This window comes from Osmerus mordax, chromosome 2, assembly GCF_038355195.1.
Source record: "Osmerus mordax isolate fOsmMor3 chromosome 2, fOsmMor3.pri, whole genome shotgun sequence".
In the NCBI taxonomy this organism is placed as follows: Eukaryota; Metazoa; Chordata; class Actinopteri; order Osmeriformes; family Osmeridae; genus Osmerus; species Osmerus mordax.
This window is the reverse complement of record NC_090051.1, coordinates 15,605,359-15,632,991: the sequence shown is the minus strand read 5'-3', so window position 1 is coordinate 15,632,991 and position 27,633 is coordinate 15,605,359. Positions and strand designations below refer to the sequence as shown.

The 27,633-nt window shown below is 50.6% G+C and overlaps 1 protein-coding gene across 1 annotated transcript; it reads right to left on the bottom strand.

The window, feature by feature from the left end:
- Window positions 1-41: 41 nt before the first annotated feature.
- map2 (microtubule-associated protein 2) lies at window positions 42-25,668 on the bottom strand. Its single transcript, XM_067261101.1, has 17 exons — window positions 25,461-25,668; window positions 19,961-20,065; window positions 18,706-18,780; window positions 16,861-17,082; window positions 15,108-15,410; window positions 11,566-14,097; window positions 10,997-11,251; window positions 10,716-10,844; window positions 9,475-9,530; window positions 8,094-8,241; window positions 7,791-7,847; window positions 7,234-7,535; window positions 4,272-4,364; window positions 2,368-2,460; window positions 1,007-1,088; window positions 420-532; window positions 42-262 (listed from the first exon to the last, which is right to left on the bottom strand). Exons 1-17 carry the CDS (start codon window positions 25,666-25,668, stop codon window positions 44-46), a joined length of 4,992 nt encoding a protein of 1,663 aa, XP_067117202.1. The 3' UTR covers window positions 42-43.
- Window positions 25,669-27,633: the final 1,965 nt, after the last annotated feature.

Below are 27,633 nucleotides of genomic sequence, written 5' to 3'. Positions count from 1 at the left end.
GGGGGGCAGCGTCAGGCTCTTCCAGGGGGGCGGGTCCTGACGTTCACAAGCCCTGCTTGGCCAGGGCGGCGGTGACGTCCTCGGCCAGCGTGGCCAGCTGCGGCGACTCCAGCACGTCGAGGCTGCCGGAGGAGGACAGGTGGCTGTGGCGCTGAGGCGACATGGGGCCGGACATCCCGGCGGGGGACTGCGTCACGATCTCGGCCCCGTGGTCCACTCGGGCCTTGGCCGTGTCCCTGAACATCAGCTTGTGGCTCTCGATCTGGAGGAAGCAGGGAGCGTGAGACGAGGTGGGGGGGGGGGGGGAGTACAACGGCACGCGCGTCACATGGGGATGTCGGGTGGGGCTTGCTAACCTGGCTGAAGTCGAGAAAAGCGATGACGTCCCCCAAGTGAGGGTCTGTCTAGGTGACACTTACCGTGATGTGGCCTCCACCGGGAATGTGATGTGCATTGTCCAGCGAACCCACCTTGGCCTGGGCCTTGTCTTTGAAGTCCAGTTTCACGCTCTCGATGCGCACGTTACCTCCCCCTGTGGAGGGAGAGGAGAGGGAAGGAGAGACAGTTACAATTGCAGAGATAATTACAGTTCTTTCTCTCACAATGTTAGAATAATCTGTCCTCCAAAGAGAGGTTTAATGGTGTAAAGATCTGAAATGTCCACTGTTTAAATATAGTATGTGTCCAGCAGGTGGCGATGGAAGCTAAATTCGTTTTTTGCAGTGGTGTTTTTCCGCATAACACAGCAAACAACTGATAATCTTATTATGCTCTCATTGTCATTTTGATAATAGTCCAGGATCCATTCATCAAATCATGAATTGTTATAAAATCTGAAGGGAAGGTGTGCCAATGTGTTAATGTGGGACTGTTGGACTTTCCAGCTGAGTCAGTCTGTCCTCACAGTCACATTGTTGGAGTATGTTGGTGTATGTTGCTGTTTCAGATTAACATGGACGTTCTTTCCCCAGTAGCACTGGGTGTCCACTTATGTAGAGGTCGTTACCTGGACGGTGACGGATGTTGTCCAGAGATCCACACTTGGAGGTCACATGACTCAGATCGATCTTCTTGTTCTGGATCTGTACCTATCAGGATTATAGGAGTCAGAGCTTACACACATGTGCGTTCACACGCACACGCACACGCACGCACACAGCCTCCATACGCACACAGCCTCATTCTTCTGGGGTAGGAGGCTGGGTTGTGACACATCGCTAGCCGTAGCTAACTCTGTCAAACAAACAGCAGCTTTACACCAGAGTTATGTCTGTTTTCCAGCTCCCTTGTGCTGGACTGAGCTGTTGTAGACGGCGTTCACAACCAGCCCAGTCAACACTGACAAAAAGAGCAATTTTGCAAACTTGATCGTAGCCGTCAGATACTGGAAGACAGTACGTGGAGAGAGGAGGTAACATGGAGGCAACATGAAAAAACAGCCACAGGCAAAGACACAAAGCACAAATAGCAGAGAACGAGGTATGACACACCCAGGTGATCTGAAGAGAAAAGGGACACACACACACACACATACACAGCTACAAAATGAATGAGAGAGTGATGGGTGAGTGAGCTTGTGAGTGAGAGGGGAAGCGAGCAGGATCGAAGTGGAGGTACAGTATTAGACATAGTGACCAAAACGGTTCAGCTGAGCATGACGAACGATCAATTGACCCGTTTCGTCATCTCACTTGACATTCAGTACATACAATACGCACGCAGGATATACCGTTTGCTAGTTTTGTTAGCGACAATGTGTCCAAAGAACATGCACAGACTGCATGTTATCAATTCATACATTTATTGATTTAGCATGTGTGTGCGTAGTGTAAGAAGAGGTAAGCCTGAAAAAACAAAATGACTACGATGCCAAGCAACAACTGCGTAGTAGGCGCAAAAGGGAATGATGTTCCGTGTATACTAGTGTTGGTGCAGCACAGTTCAGAACACACACAAGGAAGACGTAGGTGGTACCCGCACCATGCACAATGCAAGTGACAGAGTGGTCGGTAACAGAGGTGGTGCTGTGGTTTGTGTTAGCGAAAACAAGGGTGTGTCGGTTGGCTCTCTTGTCAATTCGCCACACCTGTCTCTATTTAGCCAGGCGGTTAGAGGAACACCCAGCATTGTTCAGCGGTTTTCCCCTGAAAACAACCGAAACCACAGCCGGAAAAGACAGGAGAGATGAATGAAGGAAACCAGGTGAGGAGCAGAGAGAGAGGGGCCAGTCCAGAAACTGCTCCTCCTGGTGACTGTGAACGAGGCATGGCACCACTGACATAGAGAGAGGGGAAAAGAGAGAGAGAGAGAGACAAGAGAGAGAGAGAGAAAGAGAGAGAGAGAAAGAGAGAGGGGTAGGAGACTCACGTTTCCTCCTCCTGCAGAGTACTGCCTCCTGTCCAGGGAGCCACACCTAGACTGAACATGGCTAAAGTCCAGCTTAACACTGGGAATGAGCACCTGTGGGGGGAGGGACATGTAAGGGGGGGGGGGGGACACGGGAGGAGGGGAGAAGGTTAAGGGACTGTCGACAAACGCCCCCTGCTTCGGAAGCCACCGACACTAATTGGCTGGGACCCCCAGCCTGACCCTGCCCTCCTCACGGCCCATATCTACAACGGCCTTGAGAGCTCTTCCCATTTGTCTCTGCTTGGGAACCATGCAGCGGATGTGTTTGTCTTCTCTGTGCCACCACTTTAGCGCTCTCCCTCTGACCGTTTACGGCTCGGTCTTCCTAGAGCACCCCGAGACTTTGCCCAGAGCGCCCCTTGAGCCGCCTCAGCCCTCTGTCTTTCTCGTGGGATGCTCTGAGGATGTCTCAGAGATGAAGCAGAGTCACAACTGCATTCTTCAGTGGGTTGTGAGCTGCCAGAATACCCACAATTCTCCATGTGTTGGCTGAAAGGAAAACTGTAGGGCTAACCCTGCCATGTTGCAGTACTCTGTTTCAGACAGAGACTGCTGACACGTGGCGAATAAAGGACGGTTACTAAGATACAGGGCTTATGACGTACGTATTATGTACAGTACAGAGAAGTAGTGAGCAAGCTCTTCTGAAGCTATAGGGAGACATGGCATGCTGGGTTAGCACACAAATGAGGTATAACATTGGAAACGAACAGAGCATCAATGCTTAAAACGGAGCGAGCGTCTACTCTACGGTGCTCGACATTCAAAGAGGGAGCAACAGACTAGACCGGAAAACACTGCAGTGGAAATAAAAAGGCAATAAGAAGATCCGAGCGGTGAGAGAAGAGAAGGAGAGAGAGAGAGAGAGAGAGAGAGAGAGAGAGAGAGAGAGAGAGAGAGAGAGAGAGAGAGAGAGAGAGAGAGAGGGAGGGAGGGAGGGAGGGAGGAGAGATTAAGGGAGGGGGAGGGAGAGAGAGAGAGAGAGAGAGAGAGAGAGAGAGAGAGAGAGAGAGAGAGAGAGAGAGAGAGGGAGGGAGGGAGGGAGAGAGGGAGAGAGTGAGAAAGAGACATTGACGGAGAGGTCATCTGGCTGGAGGTCACAGCTGGTAATAGACAGAGAAAACAAACAGTTGTATGAAATGCCCCAGTGTATTGCATTTCACAGTAGACATTTGAATTTCCTTCCTGTTGTACTTCTCTATGCAATATGCCTGTACTAAGCTGGCTGAAGACGACACACACTTTTGAGAGTGAAGTGAAGTCCTGTTGGTAAAGTTAGAAATTCTATACCATCTTCTATGCTAGGAATAGAGAAGTACAATGATCAGGTGTTTTGAGTTCCGGAGAATTTTGCATGAAGGATGAACCAGTGTTGATACTGTGAGTCACCAACACCATCATCTGAGTATATATATATAAATATATACACCTCACAGGAGTGGGTATATATGACAAATAGATGGGCTACAAGAAGAGGAGACTTCAGTTTGAAACACCAGGTTTTTCACATGAGTAGACAAAGTGCTCAGGATAGTGAATCTCCACTCCTCATGCGGTTCTGTGGGCGAGGGACCTTGTTGTTGTTCAACACAACGGACACTTGACAAACGATGCGACCGATACGCAGCAGATTTGCCAGATCCTTTCCAGGTGTGCCTGGGGGAGGGGTTTATCTGGGTTACAGGTGGGTGGCCTACGATGGCTGGTGCAGAGTGGACGGCAGAGTGAGGGAGGGTAACATGAGGTGGGGGTAGGGGTGTCGGTTAGTTTCGAGCCCCCGTAATTATAGGACAGTCCACTCATCTCCCCAACACCGGAGGGGAGAGAGACAGAGGTAAAGGGAGAGATGGAAGGGTACATACATTGCCTCCACGGGGAGAATGCTTCAGATTATCCTTGGATCCGCACTTTGACTGTACGTGACTGAAGTCCAGCTTCTTGTTTAAAATCTGAATCTAGAAAAATACAGAGACAATGGCCCTCCTTAATGGGGATGGATGTAGGGGCATGCCGACAGGTTAGGACACGTTATGGCTGGGACAAACATTAGGAGGAGAAGCATGGAGGCAGCAACAACTGTTGATGGACTGTATAGCAATGGATTATGTGTGAATGTACAGGGATGAGAAGGCAGATGAGCTAAAGTTCATGTCATGACATGTGTTTGTGATACTGAAGCTTGAGTCATCTCCTATGCTAGGTATTAGCGTGTTTCGCTGTGTGTGTTTGTGTGTGTGTGTGTGCAGGTGGGGTATACCAGTGGATCTGTGGTTGGCATGGGGGCCCATGTCACACAGTGTGCAGCAGACAGATATAGGGTGAGAGAGATCAGGCGAAGGACAGATTTCCAGATCCAGGACGAGCTGCATTTGCCATCTGTGAGCTGTGGGCCTCTGCTTTGTTGGCTGTGTTGCTACAGAAAGCAAACACATTTGGACGGGTCAGTTGCAGGCGGGGCTGTGGTTGGACGGGTGTCTGGTGCAGGCAGGGCAATGTGCTGGAAAATGCTAGGCTGCTATGCTACATGGCTGAGGGGTCAAAGGTTGTCTTTTATAGGTTGCTACTGGGGGTGTCTGGATACTATATTGCTACTGGGGAAAGGGGGAGTTTGGGGGGGGAGTGGGTCTGGATACTAAGTCAGGTCACTTTATATCTGGTATGTTGTTGGACTGTCTATGCTGGTATTTAAATGCAGGTCTCTGAAACGGTAGGTGTTGTGCTGCGGTAGAGGCCTGCTCTAACCTGGGAACGACGCGCACACGTACAGAAGCCCAAGCCCATGATGAAGCCCTTAACGCCGAAGCCGTACAGCTGGGTCTGGAGATGTGAAGCGCTGACATTCACATGATTCACAAGGACCACTTCAAAACAGCAGCCTCCCACAGACGGGTGGGGGGTGGGGGGGGGGGGGGGCAAGCAAACATGCCCATGTTTGTGTTTTGAGGCCCCTCGGCAAGAGGTGGACGTCTTGTACGAGTACATGGGGTAATCCGAACGCTTAGAAGAAACTCTCCAGTGAACCATCGCAGTGTTCTCACTTTCTTGGTTCATTAATAATGGATCTCATACAAAAACACGGATACGATCAGTCTGAGCCGCACCGAAGGAAATTAAAACACGATATTCGTTCTCACCTTTGCTCTTTGTCTATATCGACGGCCTCCGATCTAATAAGCCCACTCCATAATGAAACGAGAGGTCTTTGTCTCTGAATAAACGGTGATGATTCACACAATGATAAATATCTCTGTGAATGTCTATAACCACTCGGAGACACGCACAGGACTCGAGCTCCAGTAAGTGTCTGTACGGGGCTGCTCTCAGGATCCTTAAACATTCATAGGCTTTCAAAACACTCCCCAGTCACAGAGTCAAAAGTGCAGAAAGGAATGCCATACCCCCACTGGGAGGATGAATATTTAAACTCGGTCTGGTTGTTTTACCCAGTCAGAGAGGAGTCTGGCTGCCTCAGTGGCCCCATTACCAGACAGACACCATGGGGGGGGGACAAGTTGTCACTCCCCTGTCGGGCTCCAGGCAGATACACCAGCAGTCACCCGGAGGTGAGGTCATGTTTGGGCTGAGTCAGTCTGGCAGACAGGGTGGCTGGGGACCTCAAAGTGTTGCAGACGGTATTTGCGAGCTACCAAAACGAGCCGTGGGGGTCAGGATGAAACGCTGAACTCACAGAATGAGTTGACAGTGAGGCTCGTCTGCTTAGATCTTGTCCCACCGCAGGCCAGTCCCACACGTCTTCAGCTTCCCCCTCATTCTTTACATTGCCACCTCGGCACTTGCAAAGATGAATAAACGCCAAGAAATGTATTTGCTTGCACCTGTCACATCCCCCTGGACTTCCGGCCCACAGACGAAAGGCATGACTACCTTTGGAACCAGCTCGATCCATCTCCCGCCATCCCAGGCAGAAGAATGATGGACCAGCCAGGTTGTGAGTAGGGCATTCCTGTAATCTGGAGTGTTCCACAAGACCCAGTTATAAACATATTACACAACCCTAATCAGGTCATCTGGGCAGGCTCTCATCTGATGTTTTCAGCCTCGTCTGAGACGTGACGTTATCTCTCCGGGCCGGAAGGGAGACTTCAGATTAGTGTCTCGTTCAGGACTAGAGAGTACAGGAGCATCTGATTCATTAGACGACACCACGAAGTGCTTCCATCTTTGCACAACCGGTTTCTCTACAACAAGCTTTGTGTGTGTCTTCTACAGCAGGAGACTGTCATATTTATTGGATGACATCACTGAGATTGTTTATTAAATGTATTTATTTAAACATATACCGTGACGGCCCCACGTGTCAATGAAAAACACAAAAACAGCCTGTATGTTTACAACTTCAAGGGCAACGCAAAGTATCTAAGATTCCATCCTGTCGCTCCTCAGGTCACCGAACGTAGGCCACCATGTCTTTCTGAGTCACTCTGATGGAGTGTTTGAGATCTAACTCTGCCCTCCTCTCACAACTGTGATCCAGCAAACAGATCGATAGAGGGGTGAAGACACCGCTACTGGACAGCCACGGACTATGAACATGGAGAGGAACCAGACAGACAGACAGACAGAGGGTGAGGAGGAGGAAGGCAGGAGCACAGAGGAAGGCGAACGCCTACAGTAGCGAGAGCACTGAGGGCGAGGCAGCAGACACAACGACACATCGAGGCTGAGCAAGGGAAGGAGGTAAGGAGGCAGAGAGGTGCGAGAAGAGTGGGGAGAAAGAGAGGTCGACACCCTGAAGAAGGGGGTCAGAGCAGGGGCGGGGGGGGGGGGGTAGGGGTGGGGGCGGAGGGAGGGTGAAGACCTTACCTGGCCCCCTTTGGGCTGGTACTTGATGTTGTCTGTGGATCCGATCTTGGACTTGACGTTCTTGAGGTCGGGGAGGGGCTGGTTGAGGACGCGCAGCTGCTTGGGGGTGGTGGCCGGGGACTTGGGCGGGGTGCGGATCACCGCGACCTTCCTCTCCTGGGACAGCAGGCTGAGGGAGCGGGGGGTCCCAGGGGTGCGGCAGGAGAAGCTGGGCGGGGTGCCGGGTGTGATGGCGGTGGACCCCGGGGTACGGGGGGTGGAATGGCCACTGCGGGCTGAGCGGGAGCGCACTGACTCTGCGGCTGTTTGGGGGGGGGGAGGGGGGGTCCGAAAAGTCAAAGAGAGGTCAAAGTGAGGTTGGACGTCCAAATGTGACTATGTACATTATGTGGCCATGCTTTATTACTTGAACGCATGCTGTGGGATGATCGCTGGTGGGGACAGGTGCAAGATGAAACTCGATGAGACAGGACGAGAGGGAAGGACACTGGGAAGGACTAGATGAAAGCGGATGAGACTGGATGAGACCGGATGAGGGACTGAGAGTTCCTCTCTACCTGTCATACTAGGGGCGCGGCCTGTCCTGTGCTCCGCCCTCATCTCAGTGCGGAAAGCTTCAGGGGAGGACGAGAAGGACAGGGTCAGGGGAGAAAACAGGAGGAGAGTGGATATCAGAAGGAGGCTATCCCCCACTGTGAGGGAGGTACAAAGCAACAGAGCGAGAGAGAGAGAGAGAGAGAGAGAGAGAGAGAGAGAGAGAGAGAGAGAGAGAGAGAGAGAGAGAAAGAGAGAGAGAGAGAGAGAGAGAGGGAGAGAGGTAGACATAAAGTAAGTTGTATTGGATGGAGGGGGTAGTATACATGTGGGTCTGCGTGGTGCGGTGGAGCCAGAACTGGTGATGGAGGTGGAGCTCTCCTCGTGCTCGTGGTGGTGGTGGTTACGTCTGCTCAGGATGGATGCTGGCCGTGGCAGGGACGACCTCTTCTCTGGGCTCCGTGAGCCACCATCCTGTTACACAAACACACACACACACAGAGGGCAATTCTTGAGATCAGAAGGCTGGAAAACGAGGGCTGTGGTAATAGCTTTTGCATTAAAAGCATCAGTCAAAAAACAAACTGCTCTATGTGGTGATTCAGGGTTGGCTTAACCCAAACCCAGCAGGAACGTATGCCAGACAGGAAACAGAACCTGCTCGTCTCTAGCCTTACCTTGCTGCTGAGGGAGGCCGTGAGGGGGTAATGGGGCCCCACAGAGGAACGGCGGGGCCTACATAACTCCCCATCCACCAGTGAACTCTTTCTGGGATAGAAGTTGGCGGAGTTTTGCCGTGTAGGCGGAGGAGTGGTGGTGAACAGTGTTTTGAAGGTGGGGATCTTTGTGAGTGGTGAGGGGGTCTGAGTGGTAGACAGGCATGCAGGAGGAAGAGAAGCACAACCACAGGAAGTAGGAGGCAAACAGAGGACCGAACCAAAACTGTTCTGAAAACGGAACAGATTCCATGCGTAGAAAGCATGCGTAACACAGGTAAACGGAATTGTGGTTCAAATGAACATTCGAGGAGAACTTTGCGTGCAGGCAATGAGGGGTGAACATTCGTGGACCATTCAGAAAGCCAGTGATGCTCTGGTTAGTGTGGAACAAATGGAATGTGTTAAGACCAGCGCTGTTGCTATGAGTTCATCCCCGTTCTAAGGTCATACAGTGCATCTGTCACACATAGACAGAATGTCTCTGAGAGATGTGGTCCTTAGGAGGAAGCAATGCTTTGGAGTCAGTTACTGCCATTAAAAAGGCTGGAGCAACATGCACTGGAAACTACCCTCACTGTGTAAATGTCAGCCAGTGAGTTGATAAGAAACACCACAAATTACAGCTATTTACTCTCCTCAACCAAACACTCAGGGGAGACATGCTAGATAAACAGACCAAATGTGAATATTGATAAGGGGGAGGTTATTCATCAGAAACACATCTTTAATTATGCTAATTCTAAAATGAATGAATGCATGCAATACACAAGAGATACATACTAAGAAACACATGCACGCAGGGAATTATGTGTAGCTGTGTGCAGAGAAAAACCATGGGTGGAGTTAAGTCAGACAGCTGATCCATAGTAACCGTCGGTGTGTCTGTTCAGTGTTTACTGTTCTCAGCCAGACTAGCAGCAGCAATGTACTTGCAGTCCACATACAGTCCTGTTCTGTCCTGTCCTGTGCTGAACTGTATCGTACTTACTGAAGCCCTGTCCCGAGACTGCCTGGCGACACTGAGGGGCTGACGACCTTCTCCAACTGGGAACCAGAGAAAAAGAGAGGGAGAGAAGGGCCGGGCAAAGAGAAGAGGAATGGAGTTGATATTTCAATTGACAGATATGCACACAAAGCATTGATACAGCAACAACACCCTACACAGCAGCTGTGTCTTACGAACGACGCCCACGCTACAGCCAGTGCACCAGCACAGTTATCTATCAGGAAAAGCAGAGGCGACAAAGTTTCACGTACGCCGTAGGCCTACTGTCTGCTATAACATCTCAGTAAATGGGGTAATATCCCCAGTAATTTACATATCTTGACATATTTGGCATAGAGGCTTGAGTTTAGAAAGAGAGAGAAGGAGCTTTATTTGCCAAATAGTTTGGCAGAGTATCACATCAAATGAAGGATTTATTGTTATGTAAGGTTACTCCCAGCCCACCCTTTGGAAACATTTAATTGGGGCAATGCAGCAATCTACTGGGTTTCTAGAATAATCCATGACACACAGCAGTCAGTCTCTATCTGTAAAAAGTAACAATTTGTCTTTCTCTCTCTCTCTCTCTCTCTCTCTCTCTCTCTCTCTCTCTCTCTCTCTCTCTCTCTCTCTTTCTCTCTCTCTCTCTCTCTTTCTGTTTGCGTTGAGGGAAATCAGCACTCCTCCACAAATCTCATGGACAGGCACAAACCACCAGTATCCTGGCAACCACTGCTGAGGGCCTGTGAAAGTGTGAATAACTACAATAACTGCGGAGCATAAGGGTCATCCTGGGAGACAGTCAGTAATCTCTGTTGGGAGCTTTCCCATAGTATTACAGTAACAGACCATAGTCAAAACAGGTTACACAGAAACAATAGTAGTTAGAGAGCAGAGAAATAGTGCCCAAGGAGATACAAGACAGACACATCGTTATGAAGTAGCGTGTGATGACCACCAAAGGTCTAACCAAGGACGGGTGAGAATGGGATCACTGAGGAAACGTAGCACGGAGAAACAAAGAAAGAAAAATCAATCTGACAGTATGAACAAAATCAAGCCAAAAGAAAATGTACTGATCTTTTTCTTTTTTATTATTCAGTTAAATGCAAAAACACTTATATGATGACAGATACAGTATGTTGGAGGAAAAAAAACAAAATGGAAGCTGTGTAACGAATGGCAAGGATGGGAAGATGCTGGTCATTTTTGACAGGCGTCCTGGCGAGGCGATGGCAGATCACCTGTGGGTTTTCTCTTGGTAGAGGCCGGACGGGCCTGTCGGGGAATCGCGGCCTTCAACACAATCTTCCTAGCTGGTGAGCGAGTCTGTGTCTCTGCCTTCTTGGTCAGCTCTGTCTTTTTAATCACAGCTGGGAGAGGCAGAGACAGAGAGAAAGAGAGAGAGAGAGACCATTGGCAATTTGATCAGTTATACTGTGTGAGAATCAAATAATCTGTCGATGAACATGCCCTACAAAACCAAGATTTACTCTAACAAGGATTGAATGAAACACTTTTAAACCTTTCTTTTTCTTGGCTTCCTCTCTGGGTATGTAGACGGGCTCCTTGCGAACGAGTTTACGTTCCGGGGTGGAAACACGTCCCTTCGCCCTGCCCCCCTTGGTCTTGGGCTTGACAGGCTTCTCCTGCTTCTGGTGCTTGTCTTTCTGTTTCTCCTGAGCAAGCTTCTGGGCAGGGATGCCTTGGTCAGGCTTCTTGACTGGGGTAGATACCTTGGGCAGGGGCTCAATCTCAGTGGCCATGCTCCTGTCATCATCTACAACGAAGAATCGGGGTTAAATCTACAGTCATACCGGTAACAGGTTGCACCAAACACATTTTATTATCGTCTCAATTTCATCATATTCATATATTTCACATAATCCTATGTATTTCTTGTTTGTGAAGCCTTAAAGGGTCCACAGTCCATCTCGACCTTTAACCTCTGAGCTTAATCTCTGCTTCTTCATCTCGGGTTTAATTATGCAGATGTCGTGCTGTTTCTATGCACAAAACTCATTGGAACGTTATTGAATCGTCGCTCGATTGATATCATGAAAACGTATAGTACGAGAGCAAGAGAGAGCCTACCTTGAGTGTCAACCCAAGAGCTGTCGAGAATGGAGTCATCCATGGTGGTCTCATCCCTGTCGTAGCTCTCCGTCTGGCCCTCCGTCTCCATGCGCGCCTCCTTCCCTGGGGAGGCGGGGGTCTCCGGGGCTTCCGACACCTCCTCCAGGCTGGCTGCCTCCATTTCGACTTCCTGGGCCAGCTCCACGGACTCCTCCTCCTCCTCGTCTTCCTCCGTGTCGGCCTGGAGGGACTGCGGGGTCTCGGCCCCGAGGGGAGCGGAGAAGCGCACGCTGTGGCCCGGCTCCTCCCCTTCGTCGATGGTCTGGACGACGGTGATGAAGTCGTCCTCCACGGTCACCACGGACTCGATGACGGCGCGAGGCTCCGCCTCCGCCGCCGCGCCCGCCCCCTTGGCCTCGCCGCCTTCCCCCTCGACTTTCGCGACGTCCTCCCCGTGCTTCTCAGTCTTAACGGCGTCTTTCTCTACAGGTTTAGCTGGTTTGACCTCTCCCGTCGTTTCTTTTGGCTCTGCGGAGAGTTTGACATCCTCCTTCTTCGCAGGAGGCCCTTGGGAAGTCATTACAGCAGGCTCCTCTGGCTCGGCCGTTGGGGTCGAGCCCTTTCCCTCCACGATCTCCACTTTGGGCGTGACCCCGACGACCTCTTCCTGTTTGGTCTTCTCAGCCACCCCCACCCCGGAAGGGAACGGTTCCAGGTGACTGATCTTGGAGGGAGACAGCCTGGTTTTGCCCAGGCCCGGAGACGGCGCCCTCTCATCCTCGGCGGTGCTCTCGACCGAGGAGGCCGGGGAGGATTTGATGGGCCTCGTGATCCTGTCCTTGGCCACGCCCGTCAGCTGGTACACGTCCTCGGCGTCCAGCTCCTCGTACGCCTCCTGGTGCACCAGTTTGACCTTCTCCCTCAGCTCCTGGAGTTCCCGCTCCTCCTCCACGCTGAGGGGACGCCCCTCCATCTCCAGTTTACGGATCTGACGCTCGTAGTCGGCGATCTCCAACTCGGCCTCCTTCGCCGACGCCTCGCCTTCGGCACCGGGCTCGGCCTGGCCCTCCTCCATGGTGACCGTCACTATCGGAGTCACAAAGGTCTCTGTCGGCTGGCTCGGCTGCGTCTCGTCCTGCCCCGAGCCAGGCAAAGACTTTTCCCGCAAGGCGGCGGGTTTATCGTTCTCCTCTTTCTCCTCTTTTTCCTCAACGGAATCGTTTCTTTCTTCCGACTGCTGAGGGGTCTTTTCGTACGACGTGCCCTGTTTTCGGGCCTGCTCCGCCATCTTCGCCTCCAGCACCGAATGGGTGAAGGCCTGGGGAGGGGAGTCCAGGGGGCTGTGGACGTCTGCAGGGGAGGGCATGGGCCCCGAATACTCGCTGAACACGCAGTAGCCCAGCTCCTCGAGCTGGCTCTCGCTCTTAGCCGCCGTGGGGCTCTGTTCTCCTAGCGCCATCTGAGCTAGCGGGTCGCTAACCATCGTGGAAACATCCGCGGGGACGGATTTCCTCCTTATGATCTCCGGGTCGGTGTTTTCAGACGTCAGCCTGGACCGGGCCCCGGCCAGATCCAGCATTTCAGGCAGGTCTGGGGCCATCATGGTGCCGTTCTTGTAGCAGTATTTCGGGCGTTGGGGAGACTCTGGGGACTCGGTCTGGGGGCTGGTCTTAGGGGCAGGCTCTGAGCTGTGGGGAGGGGAGGAGGAGTCAGAGGTGACTGAGGCGGCGGTTTCCAGAATGAGTGGTGGGAACGGGAGAGGTTTCTCCACAGAGGGCGTGGTGACCGGAAGGTAGTCAGCTGACTCATCCAGACTGCCGCTGGTGTAGGACATGATGTCCGTCGCCAAAGGAGAGAAGCCCCGAGACCGTCCCGGATCGACAGCCCCGATGGTGATGTTGAGGGAGTAGCTCCTCTGCTCCAGGGCGAGTTTGCCTGGAGACAGCCTGCATTCACTGGTGGGCAAGGCTTTCAATTCATCCACACTCTTCTTGGTGTCAAGTGTGTCCTCTCCGGACGGGGCCTGAGCCAACATGCTGTAGTTTATCTCTGGACAGGCACTTCCTCCCTTCTTGTCCTCCCCTGATGTGCTCAGTTCATAATAACCTTCAGCCGGAGCGCGGCCCTCATCTGCCTTATTAAGAGCTGACGTCTCGAAATAAGCTGACATGCCCGATTTATCTCCTGCCTCAGCTTTCTTAACCTCTTGAACTTTGACCCCCTCCGTGGGGATGTCGGACCCCCCCACGAGGGCGGTGAACTCCAGGACCTCCACCGAAGGCTGCTTCTCCGACACCGTCTTGGGTTCGCCTTGCACAGGCAGCTCAGCCGGCAGTGGGGAGAGAAGCTTGGCGGGCTCTTTGGCTTGGCTTTGGACGCTCAAGGGGGTGGGGGTAGAAGCGGCTGGCTCCGGTTCGGACGTGTCGCCGCTGAAGAACGCAGGGCTGTGGGGGTCGAACGGTTCTTCCGGGCGCTTCTCCGACCCAATGCTGTCTGGACTCATGGAGCCACTCCTCTCACTGCCTTGTTTGTCAGACTCCATCTTCAGAGCTGAAAGTAAAGCTTTAAGTAATCTGCCTCGACTCGGCTTGCCCGGTGAGCCGCCGACTGTAGCTTTTGCTTTGGGGTCGAGATCATGTTTTAGGCAGCCAGGCCGAGCCAGAGGACAGACAGGCAAACAAAGCTGTTCTCCAGAGTCACAGCCAATTACTTACTGCACGGTAGCACAATGGGCATCACAGTGGAGGCACGACGAGTGCATGAAGTCACACCCACTCACTGATGGACTGAACAAAGGCATGAAGCAGGACCGAACAGGAACATGCGCCATGGTGTCGATGGATGAGAACCAAGCGATGAGGAATGGAATGGTTCCATATGGCCTTGGATGAAATCTAATGACAAAATAGCAAAGTTTGTCATGGTAGGTGACTCTGCATGGCAGTATATTTAGTTTCATTCAACTTGTTTGTTCTTCATTCCATGTTTTTTTTACATAATGAACCACTGTTGAAGTGTAATGAAACCATTTCTTCACAAAGAATACATGTTATAAGACGTTGGGATGGTATAATGTCGATAAATAAATATAACAGATGAATATTTGTGGAAAAAAAATTGAACAGTTGAAAATGGATGGTTCTGATGCGTGAATGACTTTGCGCCTTTGGGAGTTCACATGAGAATGATTTGAATTTGTCAACAAGAAAAAGCTTTTGCGACACACACACACACACACAGAGAACACCAAGGAGCCTGTAGCGACATTGGGAGAAGCAGAGTTAAATTCGGCGACACTGTAAACACGGACACAAAACAGCCAGCCTGAAGCTGCTGCTCAGGAGGCAACTGGAAACTGAGGAACGGAAGCAAACCAGAGCAAAAACAATAAAACGAGGAGTTCAAAAATGTCTCCTTTCACCGACAAGCCTGTGTTGCCTAAATGCAGCCTAAGCAGAGCGCAGGGGGACTTTAGGCCATTCCACATATTCACCTAAGTGGACCATAATATGGTCTGACACAGTACAGTAACATGCAGGCAGGGAGAGCAGAGGACACACCTTCCTCCTCCTCCTCCTCGCCCCCTGACACCTCCTCCTTCCTCCTGCTAGGGCCTTCAGTGGGAGCACTAGCTGCCTCGGCCTGTTCAGAGGGCATAGCCTGGGCCTCGATTACGGCCTCCGCCCACTCTAAGGGCTCGGCGGGGGGGCTTTCCAGCTCCGGCTCAGGCTCAGACTCTGGCTCATCCCCACTCCACGGCTGCTCTTGCTCCTCAAGAGCTGCCTGGAACTCTGCCGCCTCTGCACTCTCCTCCATCTCCTGCTCCTCTTGGTAGGCGACTGTAAGAGCCTCGTCGGTCTCTTCTTCTTATAAAGAGGGGGGAGATGTGGACACATCAAGACTAACAGGCAACACAGACTTGGGTTACATGAGTAGGTACACACGGACGGAACACTTTCAGCTCTGTGGAATGTGGCGTACAGCACAGCGTTTTACTGTGGACAGAAATATATACACCACGGATGTTTGTTTATGGGTGAAGTTTCGGATCTTATTTTGTGTATTGTGTTGTGTGTTCTGACATGTGGACAATAAATCTTCGACTACTGGTCATTCCTCCATCTCACACACACACACACACACACGCCAAGCCAGCACAACACCTCAGTTTATACTTGATCTACGATTTACAACTTTATCAATAACGACATGCATACTGCAAATGATGTGCGTTTCGACTCTAAATCTGATCAACCCCGAATCCGACCTTAAGTTGTTCTTCCCAATCCATCCACTTATGGATAAGGTTCTCTAGGTTACTTTGGACTAAAACCCAAAACATGCTGTGATTTTGCATTCGCTCACTTTATTTAGGTCTACATGCAAACATCATTCTCCCTCGACCTCTTAACCCATCAGCTGCTCTGTTCGGTAGTGTGCTCTTTGGTTGACTGTGTGCTACCTTGACTTGACAGGTGCCTCGGCTGCTAGAGTACATGAGGTTATCATGCTGACTGCTAAAAGCAAATGGAGAAATCCAGCTTAGAGCAGAGAGTTGAAAGAGGAGTGAGAACCGGAGGAGGGCTGCAGCCTCAGAGCTAAATGTAAAATATCGTGAGTGCGCGTGTATGTGTGTGTGTGTGTGTGTGTGTGTGGAGCTGAAAGTCATCCTGTTGGCCACGGTGAACGTGAACGGGTGGGTGGGACGCGTTGGGGAGAGTAATGATGACAGGAGAGAAGGGATGGACATGTCGTGGAGACGGGTGACAAAACGCACACAGCTGGGAGGTGACAGGCATGGAGGAGGAAGTGTCCATGGGGGTCATCGGGGTCATGCAACAGTCGTCTGTGTCAAACAAGCCATTTGGACCCCACGTCATGTGTCAGCATGCCGTGTTCAAACTTCTGGATCAACGTTGAGGTTTTGTTTTGGTTTCAGAGCTTCCCCAAGGATACCAAATAGTACGACGCTCGTCTTATGGTTTCGATCGGCGATGTATCGTATAACTCACAATCCTGGTGAGCAACGGAAGGCATTGAGGGGTAACCTTGACTAGGGGTCAAATGGCTTGGTGGAGAGAAAGGAAATCCACTAGAACATAAACTGATAGATCGTCAAACAAACATGAGAGCTAAGGACACACAGACAGTCAGACGGAGAGACGGGAGGACGGACGGAGGGAAGGAGGTAGTCGGGTCAAATCACAGAGAGTGGGAATCAAAACAGAGGGCAGAGATAGAAGGAGGGAGGGAGGGAGGGAGGGGGGGGGGGGGGAGAAGAAGAGCGGTGTAGAGGAACCATGCGCGGTTCACCTTCGATCTGCCTAAACGCAGCGGCCTGCCCAGCCCCTGAGGGACGAGAGCCCGAGCGGGTCCACTCAGGGCTGAACAAGGGGTGATCATAGTACTCCTCGTCGGAGTGGTAGGGGTCATCCTCGGGCACAGACACAGAGATGGAGGGGGCGAGGAACTTGCACCTCTCTCGAGAGTTTTGGAAGCGGCGGAGAGGGCCAGCCTCCTCCTCATCCCCTACATCTACAAACACACACAAGGAGAAGAACTGCAGGGAAGTCTGGAGACACGGACACAGAGGAACAGAACAGACAGGAGGTAGGAGAGGGAGGGAGAGAGGGAGAGAGAGAGAGCGAGAGGGGGAGGGAGGGAGAGGGGGAGGGAGGGAGGGAGGGAGGGAGGGAGGGAGGGAGGGAGGGAGGGAGGGAGGGAGGGAGGGAGGGAGGGAGGGAGGGAGGGAGGGAGGGAGGGAGGAGGAAGGAAGGAAGGAAGGAAGGAAGGAAGGAAGGAAGGAAGGAAGGAAGGAAGGAAGGAAGGAAGGAAGGAAGGAAGGAAGGAAGGAAGGAAGGAAGGAAGGAAGGAAGGAAGGAGGGAGGGAGGGATGTAAAGAGGGAAAGAAAAAAACGAGAGGGGGAGGGAAAGGGTCGAGAGATGTAGAGGGAGCAAGAAAAAGAGGGAGAGAGAGAGACAGAGAGGCAGAGAGGCAGAGGTGAAGGGGGGCGAGCTGAGGAGCGAGATAGAAAGGGGCAGGGGGAAAGACTGAGTAAGATCAAAAGAGAAAGAAAAAACCAAAGGGTGAAACAGAAAGAGGTACAGAGACAAGCAACGAAAGAACGACACAGACAGTGACGAGCAACTCAAAAGTGACAACGTCTGGGGTCGGCCATTCTCAGAGAGGAGATCACATAGTGGTGTGACATTTGATGTTGCTTTGGCAACCTGCAACACTGGTGTTTGTGCTCACTTGGCTGTTGACAGTTGTTGAAACTTGAAACTTGAACGGACTCCTATCATATTTACAAGGGGATCATGGATTTTTGACGGATTTGAAAGGTGAGATTTTGAGGGATTTTTGGAGCTGAGGATTCGGAGGGATTTTAAGTTGGTTATCACCAATCTGAGTATGACAGACTCCGCCCCTTGAATCTTTGTGGCCAAAGACCAGACCAGACAGGCCAGACAGGCCCGGCAGGCCAGACAGTGGCCCACAAAGAAGAGAGACAGACAGGCAGCAATGGATCTCAGACTAGAACAACATGCCGAACTAAAGATGGACAAACAAAGACAAGGACACAGACAGAGTGTGGAAACAAAGGTTAGCAGGGTCAGCTAGCTGCCTATCAAAATAGTGTCAGCAGGATCAGGGAGTATGGAAGTTAGATAGAGGGATGCAGGGAGAAGAGGAGAGGAAGAGATGCGGGGAGGGGTGCTCTCGAGTGGGGAGGGCATGCGAGGTGGTCACAGGCATTCCCAGACGCGAGGGTGTCATGTTTGGAGGGGAGGGATGGGGGGGGGGGGGATGAGAGAGAGAAGGGATGATAACGAGAAGAGCATCTCCGTCCTGGTGAGGAGAAGGAAGGAGAGGACTCCCTGTTCAGTCCATACAGAAATAGATGAATTCCTAAGACACAGTTTGGCTTCCTGGTTGGTTTCTCGGCCCTGATGGGTACCTCCACCAGGGGTTGTGGGATATCCCCAGGGGTCTGCATGTGAGGCTCCCTGCAGGACACATGTCTTCAAGGGGCCGGGAGAGATGGCCTCCGAGGGGTCGAAAGCGGGTGGGTCACTCATAGAAACATATTCTCTCTCTTTCACCGCCCCCACCCCCCCACCACCACCCTTCTTTCCCGTGAGGCAGGACCTTACCTCGCTCCAGCGGTCCAAGGTGCTCCGCGGCAGGTGAGGGGGGAGGGGAGGGGGGCAGGTTGGTGGTCTCTTCAACTGCGGACACACAGGGGAGACATGAGAGGGATGGGATTTGCGTTATTCGCGTCCTCAGAAAGTTTCTGTGTGTGTATGTGTGTGTGTGTGTGTGAGTTTGTTCAACCTGGTATCACGCTTTCTCATGCTACAAAATGCCTGGTCTTTGAATTCCGTGCAGCAAGAAAAAATTGGACAGTAGTTGTTCCGGTATATGATTCAATAGTCACAATGTGTGAGTCTATGTGTGTGTGTCTTTTTTCAAGGGTGTAAAGAGTTGAGCCCAAGGAGAGTGTTGATCTTGGGTTCATTCTTGGAGCCCATCTGACAGCCCTATGAACATCTGAGATGTGAATACAATAATGGTCTGTTTCTGCTGACTAAAGCCTCCAATGGGGATTCTCTGTTAAATATAATGAACTGTGGAGAGAAGAGGAGAGTAGAGGAGAGGATAGGAGAGTAGAGGAGAGGATAGGAGAGGAGGAGAGGAGGAGAGGAGGAGAGGAGAGGAGGAGAGCGGAGCGGAGAAGAGGACAGGACAGGACATTTTGGGACAGGAAAGAACAGGACAGCTGTCAGGTTGGATCTGCTGGGCCAGTCTGTGGAGCAGCCAACAGCAGAGCAGGGCTGTTCAGCTCAAAGTGACAGCTATCCTCTGGAGAAAAAAGTTGTCACACAAGTCTGACCCTTTCACATGTGGTTCACAGTAGAAGCCATACTACTGGAAGTCTGTCATCTGAAAGCTGGCAGTCAACTAAGTTGGTCAGTTCATGTAAACAATAATCAACATGTTTCTCATTCAGTGAAAGTGAGCAACAGCGGTATGACATGTAAATCATGTCAAACTGGTCTGGCAGAAGTTAGGTTTAAGTTCTTCTGATGTTAAGATTGTACTTCTTTTTGGAGGGGGATGGTGGTGTGTCTTACTTATGGTTGAGGTTGAACCTACCAAATAGCATGTTGAGGTTGAGGTCATTTGGAAAGCTACAAATGCATATCAATTCGGTCTGACGGACGTTACATTTCAGTTCTTCTGATTGTAACACGGAACTACTTTTTGGAGGGTGAGGGTGTGGTGTGTCTACTTATGGTTGAGTTTGAGCCTACCAAATAGCATGTTGAGGTTGAGGTACCTAAAAGCGTACGGGAGGCAGAGCCTACCTGACAGGATATGGAGTGAGAGTGGTGCGAGGGAGGTTACCTGAGGGCAGTCTCTTGGCTGTATCCGCCTGAGGCTCCTGTTCCCCCTTCAGAACGGCCACAGCCTCCGCTGTCACCTCCTGCACTATCCGTGCAGACACTTGCTCTAAAACACACACAGGCACAACATTCACAACACTGATTTATTGTCAACCGAAACCATAATAAACTACTAGACTCGCCACTGTATAGTACTTTGCCAGCAGTCAGTTCTTGATTTTAAATGTCCACATTCCATAATTCTTTTCTTTTTTTACTGTGGTTTGCAACCAAAAACCTGGAGCTGACGGGGTGCGTTGAGAGCACTACAGCACACTTAAACTGTCGTTCTGTTTGGAGAATTGGCAACATTTTAACTGCAGGCATTACCATGGAAACACAGTTTCATGAAGACAGGAGTCAGAGTGGCCAATTAGAGCTGGGTGATTGGTTGGTTCCACTGAGTTAACAACAGGGGAGGACGCTGGCCTGATCCACTCCTCGAAGACGTGGCGTCTCCCCAGGACATCCTCCCCCCCGCAGACTATGGATCTAGTTATGACTCAGTTAAAAACTAACTGAGATTTTTTTACGACAACCTTCACTGTCTGGGATCTTGCTGTAAATGTCCGTTTAAGAAACACTGGATCAAAACCTTCGATGTTTATGTTTTTGTTCAGTGTGTAAGGATTTTTGCGTTCACATTTGGTGTTGTATGAGTTTAAATAAAGTTTTGTATTGACTGTTTTTTCTCTTTTAGCTGCATGGTAACAGTGTTTCTACGTGGGATTATCTGGCTGGAAATACGATGGTTTTTATTTTATGGAGCTGTTTCAGGAACATTGTCAACCAAGCACCCACCAGACTGCCACCCACACGCACACACACACACACACACACACACATACAAGTACACCTCAAATTGCTGGAACACTCAGGGCCGACTCACCCACACATTCCAGCATTTCTACAGAGCTCCATTTTGACAGAACGGAGAGCGTTTCACATTCATAGGGCATGTGTAACATATTAAGATGCTAAGTAAATAGTTGCCTATAATCCCAAGGAAGGTATGTCCTCAGCCAGATCAATAATATTAGCTTGAACCTAAATATCGGAAAACTATTTAGTATATACCAGAAGGCATCAACACCAGATTCTGTATAAAGATTCCAGTCATTCTCTGAACCCAGCATCTTACTGTAAAAATCAGTCTCCAGAACAAATTTTTCCACATACCACCTGCTGCTCTAAATGTACTGTACTAGTAGGCTGAGTCAACCAGCAAAACGGAGATGGATGTGTTGAAAGAGTGAGAGCAAGGGGGAAGGGGAAGAAAGAGAGAAAGGGTGACAAAGAAAAAGAGAGAGAGAGAACGAGAGCAAGAGAGAGGAAAATGAAACGAGAGGGGGAGAAAGAGAGAGAGAGAGAGAGAGAGAGAGAGAGAGAGAGAGAGAGAGAGAGACAGAGGGGAAGAGGGACAGAGAAAAATGATGACCAGTCCTCTTCATCCTCTGATCATTGTCATGCTGACCCAGATCAAGCACCCAGTCCAGCTTCCCACTTCTCCACCATCCAGGACGTCTTGGACAGAACATGGTCCCTAGCCAGAATCACTCTTCCTGTCCCCCATCCACACACCCATCAAAATCCCCTGTGTTTTCTCCACCCCAGGCTCAACCCCACCACCACCTCATCCCTAGATTCATCCCCAGCCAGCAGCCCCTCCTCCTAGACATGTCTGGCATGAACGTGGCCAGCATAATGATGAGCTCCTGTCTCGCTGGCACACCACTACAACACCCAGAAACACACGACCCCTCTACCACATATCGCTACGAAACCCAGAAACACACTATCCCTCTACCAAATACTGCTAAAAAACACAGAAAAACGCCTCCACTCTACAGTAACACACACAGCTACAAATACTGATACACCCCACCCTTCTACCCCACACTGTTAGAAAAACACTGATAAACACCACCCCTCTACAACACAGTGCTACAATATATACTGTTATGTGTATACCCATTCACCCTACCACACGGATAGAAAACACAGAACATTACAACAGAAACAAACACTATCAGATGAAAAACACCACCACGCAGATACACACCACCACACATCGTCCTGCCAACGCAGACATCACCACACAACCATACACAATCTGCCAAACTGCCTCGTGAACACCCACCAAATCAACAGCGGGGTTGTTAGGTTCATCAAGAAAGCACTTTCCAGGTGCCCACATGACAAAATGTCCTGCCCACTGACAGCCATGACAAAGGAATCCTTCTCATCCCTGCTGTCTCAGCTTAGCCTGACAGACACACGTTGTGTCATCAATAAATCATTCGAATGACTGAGAGTTTCTCTTTACATACTGGATTGTACAAGTCACAGTTTATCTTATTCCTTTGCCTATTTACACACACATAACAGGCACACACGCACACAGAGACAAGATCCGTGTATTACCTGTGCCTGTGTGACCGGCGGAGAACAGACAATGTAGCCTTAAGGCGAAGTATTTCCCTATGAGATTGTGTCTGAGACCTCAGACTGAGCCAGACTGGCAAACGAGCTAACGCGACACAGTGGGGCTGATAGGGCAGAGACGGAAGGAGAGAGAGACACACACAAAGAGAGAGAGAGAGAGAGAGAGAGAGAGAGAGAGAGAGAGAGAGAGAGAGAGAGAGAGAAAAATAATTGGAATGAGAGAGTGTGTGTGTGAGAGAGAGAGAGAGAGAGAGAGAGAGAGAGAGAGAGAGAGAGAGAGAGAGAGAGAGAGAGAGAGAGAGAGAGAGCGAGAGAGAGAGACAGAGACAGAGACAGAGCCCATTGGTGCAGCTTGGTACCAGTGCCAAAACTCCTCCATGTGTGAACAGAGCTGTTGCCACAGCAACGCACAGCCCGCCTGCCTGGGATGGGTGGGTGGTCTGGGCCCCATCTGATTTTGTATCCCAGCATGCCGTTCTTTACCCCCACTCCCCTTCATTCTCTCTGTCTCTCTCCCCCGACCCTTTCTCTCTCTCCCCCTTCCTCACCTGCCTCACGTATGACTGTGTCCAATTCACGTTTGACTGTTCTACAACCCTCTTGATTGTAAACAATCTATAGACATCATGATTTTCATACAGTGGGTAGTAAAATGTTGGTTATGTAAGTAAATATGTTTATTATACAAATAGGTTTGTCACTACAGTGTTATGCCATGTGGAAAGGGAATAAATGATTCAGCTAAGACTGGGACTATCCCAGGCAACGAAACCTTTCTAATGAATGTGATCAATCTTTACAAGTTGGGCTCGGTGAATAAAGTCCTTGATGTCATGGCCAGTTCCTAATCACTGGTCAAGGACATGCACCGTTCTATACAATCACCCTTATTTACATGTACTGCTGTACTGACTCTCTCTCTCCCTATAACTATCTCTTTCTGTCCCCTCCTCTCTCACTTTCACTCTCACTTTCTCTTTCGCTCCATCTCCATATCTCTCTTTGTCTTTCTTTCTCTCCATTTCCATCTTTCTGTTTTTCCATCTCTCTCTCTCTCTCTCTCTCTCTCTCTCTCTCTCTCTCTCTCTCTCTCTCTCTCTCTCTCTCTCTCTATCTCTCTCTCTCTCTCTCTCTCTCTCTCTCTCTCTCTCTGGTTGTGCTGGTCTATGGCTGGCCGACTTTTTCAACTTCTTTCAAAGGAATGTCAAGGAGCCAATTTCCTGCTTCAGTGGCTCTTGGGCATCTGGAGGGTTTTCCAGAGTCGAAGCGTGACTAGCCAGGAGTGGGAGAGTGCCAGCATCAGCCTCCCTGACACATGCCCGGCCCTGGCCCCAGAAAACACAGAGTAGCAGAGGGACCCAGCCAGGGAAGAGCCCCTCCCCACCTCCCCACCTCCAAACCCATACCCCCCCCCACCCCCCCACCCCCCCACCCCCAGCGTGAAGTGTGGACAAGGGTCGTCTCAGTCAGGTTCCTGGGAGACAGAAGCAGCCCGTTTGAGGATCCTAGATGCTCTTCCCGGTGCCGTTGATGCTCAAGGCTTACATGGGCCAGAGGGTTGCCATGGCAACTAATGATGAACCAACACGCTTAAACGGGTTCTTATCCCCGATGAAACTGCTGACAGTGGAACCTGCGTGATCACAAGGGAACCCTCCAGACATTTGAGCAACATCAGGCATGCTGCTAATGAGCAGAGTGTCTCCCTCGTCACTCGCTGACACGGTCCGAACAGCATCCCGCTCGCTAACGTTGCACGGAGAAGCGTTGCGTAAGCTCCGAGATCTCGAAGAAAAGAATCTGATGTGTGCATCCAAAGAGGAGCGTCGCTCAACACCGTCCTGAACGCGCACAATCGTTACAGGGTCAGAGCTCGGCATTTACCAAACACCTGATGGTGCTCGTGTTAATGCTTTCAGTGACCCCACTCACTTAGTGATGGCTCTCTCCCACTGCTCAGCTTTGGCAGATGCCGTGAAAAGGAAACATCCGTAGACATTGTGACAGTTCCCTAATGTTCTGCCAAGCTGTTTGAAGTTCATTGTTTGGAACAATCCATTTCAGAACCGACGGAGTATTGGATGCCAGATGTTTTAGGCATACAGACAGTTTCTCATGGTTTATTTGGGAATGTATCTCAAAGAGGCTGTTACTGGATAATTATCCAGGAGAAAAGTCCATTGTGTGAGAGGGCCAAATAAATATTGAGTTTGAGTTCCTCAACAGCTCTCTCCCAGTCCCATGGTATTGATGGGCTGGTTTTTAATGGTGCTCTTTCTGGTCAGTCAATCTCATAGAGTGGATAACCAGGGCTGTCCATGTAAAGAATAGAGCTGACATCTGCAGTGGTAGAAGCATCTGGAGTTAGAATAGGGGGACTGGAGGTTAATGTGACTCAGTAATGTTAAATGGCTCTCTGTACTTACAGGCTACGGAGCGAGGCAGCCGGCAGAGTTAGCTCTGCGTCAGCAGAAAATAGAAATGTAGAAGCAGGAGAGAAGGGGGAGAGGGGGGGGGAGAGAGAAAAGGAGAGATTGTGGGGATGTCAAACAAAAGACCTGGCAAAGTAAATTGTACGGTAGCTGCTGCCATGGTAACAAGGCATTCAGAGCGGCAACAGTGAGCCTTGCTCTGGGGAAGGAGAGGGATTTTCACCCTTAATTACCACAGTAATAATGGTGTGTGATCTAGCGAGGGCTCCTCTCTCTTCCTCCCACACACTGAGAGGTGGGGACTGCTAACAGCACACTCTTACTGTACAAACACACCAGCACACAGGCTCACACACTCGAGAATAGAGGCCGACAACCACACACACAACCAATGTTCCTTGGATTTCACTGTCTTACACATGAATGTATACGTATGTTTGTGTGACAGACCAACAAAAAAAAGCCACCAATCCCAGTCTATCCATCGAATAAATCTTGATTTGGATATGAAGTTGTTATATTGATGAGGCAGATGTGGAGAGCCATCTAGGTATAAGAGAGTCCTCCACTGTCTGGTCTCCCTACCTGCAGTCACAGCATGATCTCCTGACAGGTCCCCATTGAAGCCATTCTCTCTGGCCGAGGAGTAGGGGGCCACGCCCCCCCCAGACTGGCAGCCCCGGTAGGAGGAAGAGTAGCCATTGGCCCCGTGGGCCGCGGGCGGGGCGGGGCCCTGGGCTCCCGATGGCTCCCACTGGGGGGCGCTGTCCTCGGGCTGCCGGCCGTCTGCCATGGTGATGCAGGGGCGGGGTCTCTCCTTATGGCTGCGAGAGCAGGAAGCAAAAGAACAAAGGTGAGGGCTTACTGTCCATGTGTGTGTGTGTGTGTGTGTGTGTGTGTGATATATCCTTGGCTTATAGAGGAGCCCAAGCAGCAGCTGGATAAAGTCTTATTGATTTCTTTGTTAGAAGTCACATGTCATTGGACAAGGCATTTGCGGTTCTCTTTTATCCAGCTCTGGGTCTGTGTGTGAAAGAGGGTGTGTGTGTGTGTGTGTTTGTATGTAAGGGTGTGTGTTTTAATTGAATCGAGGGAGTGTGATGGGAATCAGGATCACTATACAGACAAGGCCAGGATTCCATTCCACATGAAATGAACTGAGAGTCTATTAACCTTGGCTTAAAACTGGCTGGAGATGTTACTCCACACACACACACAAACACAAACATGCACACACACACACAATAACGCCTAGAGGTGGGATGGAGAGGTGGTACGGCCTAATCCTGCGAGTCCCACTCTCCGCTGGTTTGGATCATAAAACATGGCAGCCTGTCCACCTCCTACAGGTTCAATTTCATACACCAGCTATCACACAGCCATCGATACTTCTTTCTGACTTGTGGCCTCTGCTGTGCTCTGTGCTGTGCTGCACAAACAGTGAGGCAGTGAACCACACACAGCTGGGAGCAGCGACACACAAATGTAATCGTCAAAAAGTGACACCGGGAGTCAAAGTTCAAGGGTCAACCATGAGGGTGGACGGTTTCCATCCAATGATTGATACCAAGGTCAACTGCATCTAGAAATGTAACAGCTCTTAACTAACCTTCGCGGTCTCCGTGGCTTTTCCAAAACGTCAAATTGTCCTCAAAAGCCTGAATACGAACGGGAAAAGCCCCCTGCCCCTACCCCTCGTGTGCAGTGGGGTTGCCGTGTCCCGCGCGGCTCCGGTCTACAGGGAGGCGAGCGTGAGAGCCGCGTGGGAATGTGGCCGGGGCTGTGTAGCGGCGTAGCCAGCGTGAGCTCCCTCACCGGGGTCACAGCGTTCTCAGCCAGCCCTGCCCAGGCTCGGATTGACCAGGACGCCGCGGGGAAGAGATCAAATGAGAAGCAACCCCGCGGATATCGATCCAGCCATCATCTGCCTGGAGCTGCACAGACAGCCCGGCTCTCTGCCTTCCCTCTGAAGATGGAGGGTGCAGAGACGGAGGGACGGAGGGAGGGAGGGGGGGGATGGTTGCTAATGCTAATTAATGAAAGCCACACTATGAGAAAAGTGTGAGAAAAGGGGCTAGACCGAAAGAGAGAGAGAGAGAGAGATGTTTAAACTTAGGAAGGAAAAGCAGAAGTCAAGTGCAGGGCGGAGAGAGAGCAAGAGAGAGAAGGAGCAAGGAGAGATGGAGTACGCTCTTGAGGGGAATTTATACTTTTTCAGAAGGGCGGTAGCTAACGGTACTTCACGCTTTTTCCATGTCGACTGCACTGCATAATTGAATGTGTGGAGAGGCCATTTGTCACCTCCCTCTGCAGTCCACAGAGGCTGGGATTTACTCCACGCAAAATCAGGTGGCAAAGAGCTTAGTAAGGGACCATGTAGACTGATACTCTGCTGCTGTATGATGCTTCAAGCCAGCCACAATCTGTATGCCTCAGACCTACACAGTACAGCTAAATCTCTATCTGTTTATAGAATAGACTAGAGTTAAATAGAATAACATAGAAGAAAATTTAGTAAAATCTGTACAATTAATAATATTTCTGGACAGTAATAAACCTGATATACCCGCACCTCAATCATAAATTTGATTCTTAATGGATTCCATACTTTATGGAAATAGTAGATGGATATTTGACATTTGCTAATTGGATATATCTGACTTATGCCTATTAAGAACACCTTGATGAGCGTCTCTCCACTGCTATGTCGCGTTGAGTTTCTGAGCGAAGCGCATCACTAGGAACATCAGAACTAGTC

Bases quoted from the DNA above. Each gene is read 5' to 3' on its own strand.
- map2 (XM_067261101.1), bottom strand. From the start codon at position 25,668: ATGGCAGACGGCCGGCAGCCCGAGGACAGCGCCCCCCAGTGGGAGCCA. The intron at 11,252-11,565 runs GTAGGCTCTCTC...TCTTCGTTGTAG, and splicing joins CTCTTGGGTTGACACTCAAG to ATGATGACAGGAGCATGGCC. The intron at 2,461-4,271 runs GTATGTACCCTT...CTCCCCCCACAG, and splicing joins ATTCTCCCCGTGGAGGCAAT to GTGCTCATTCCCAGTGTTAA.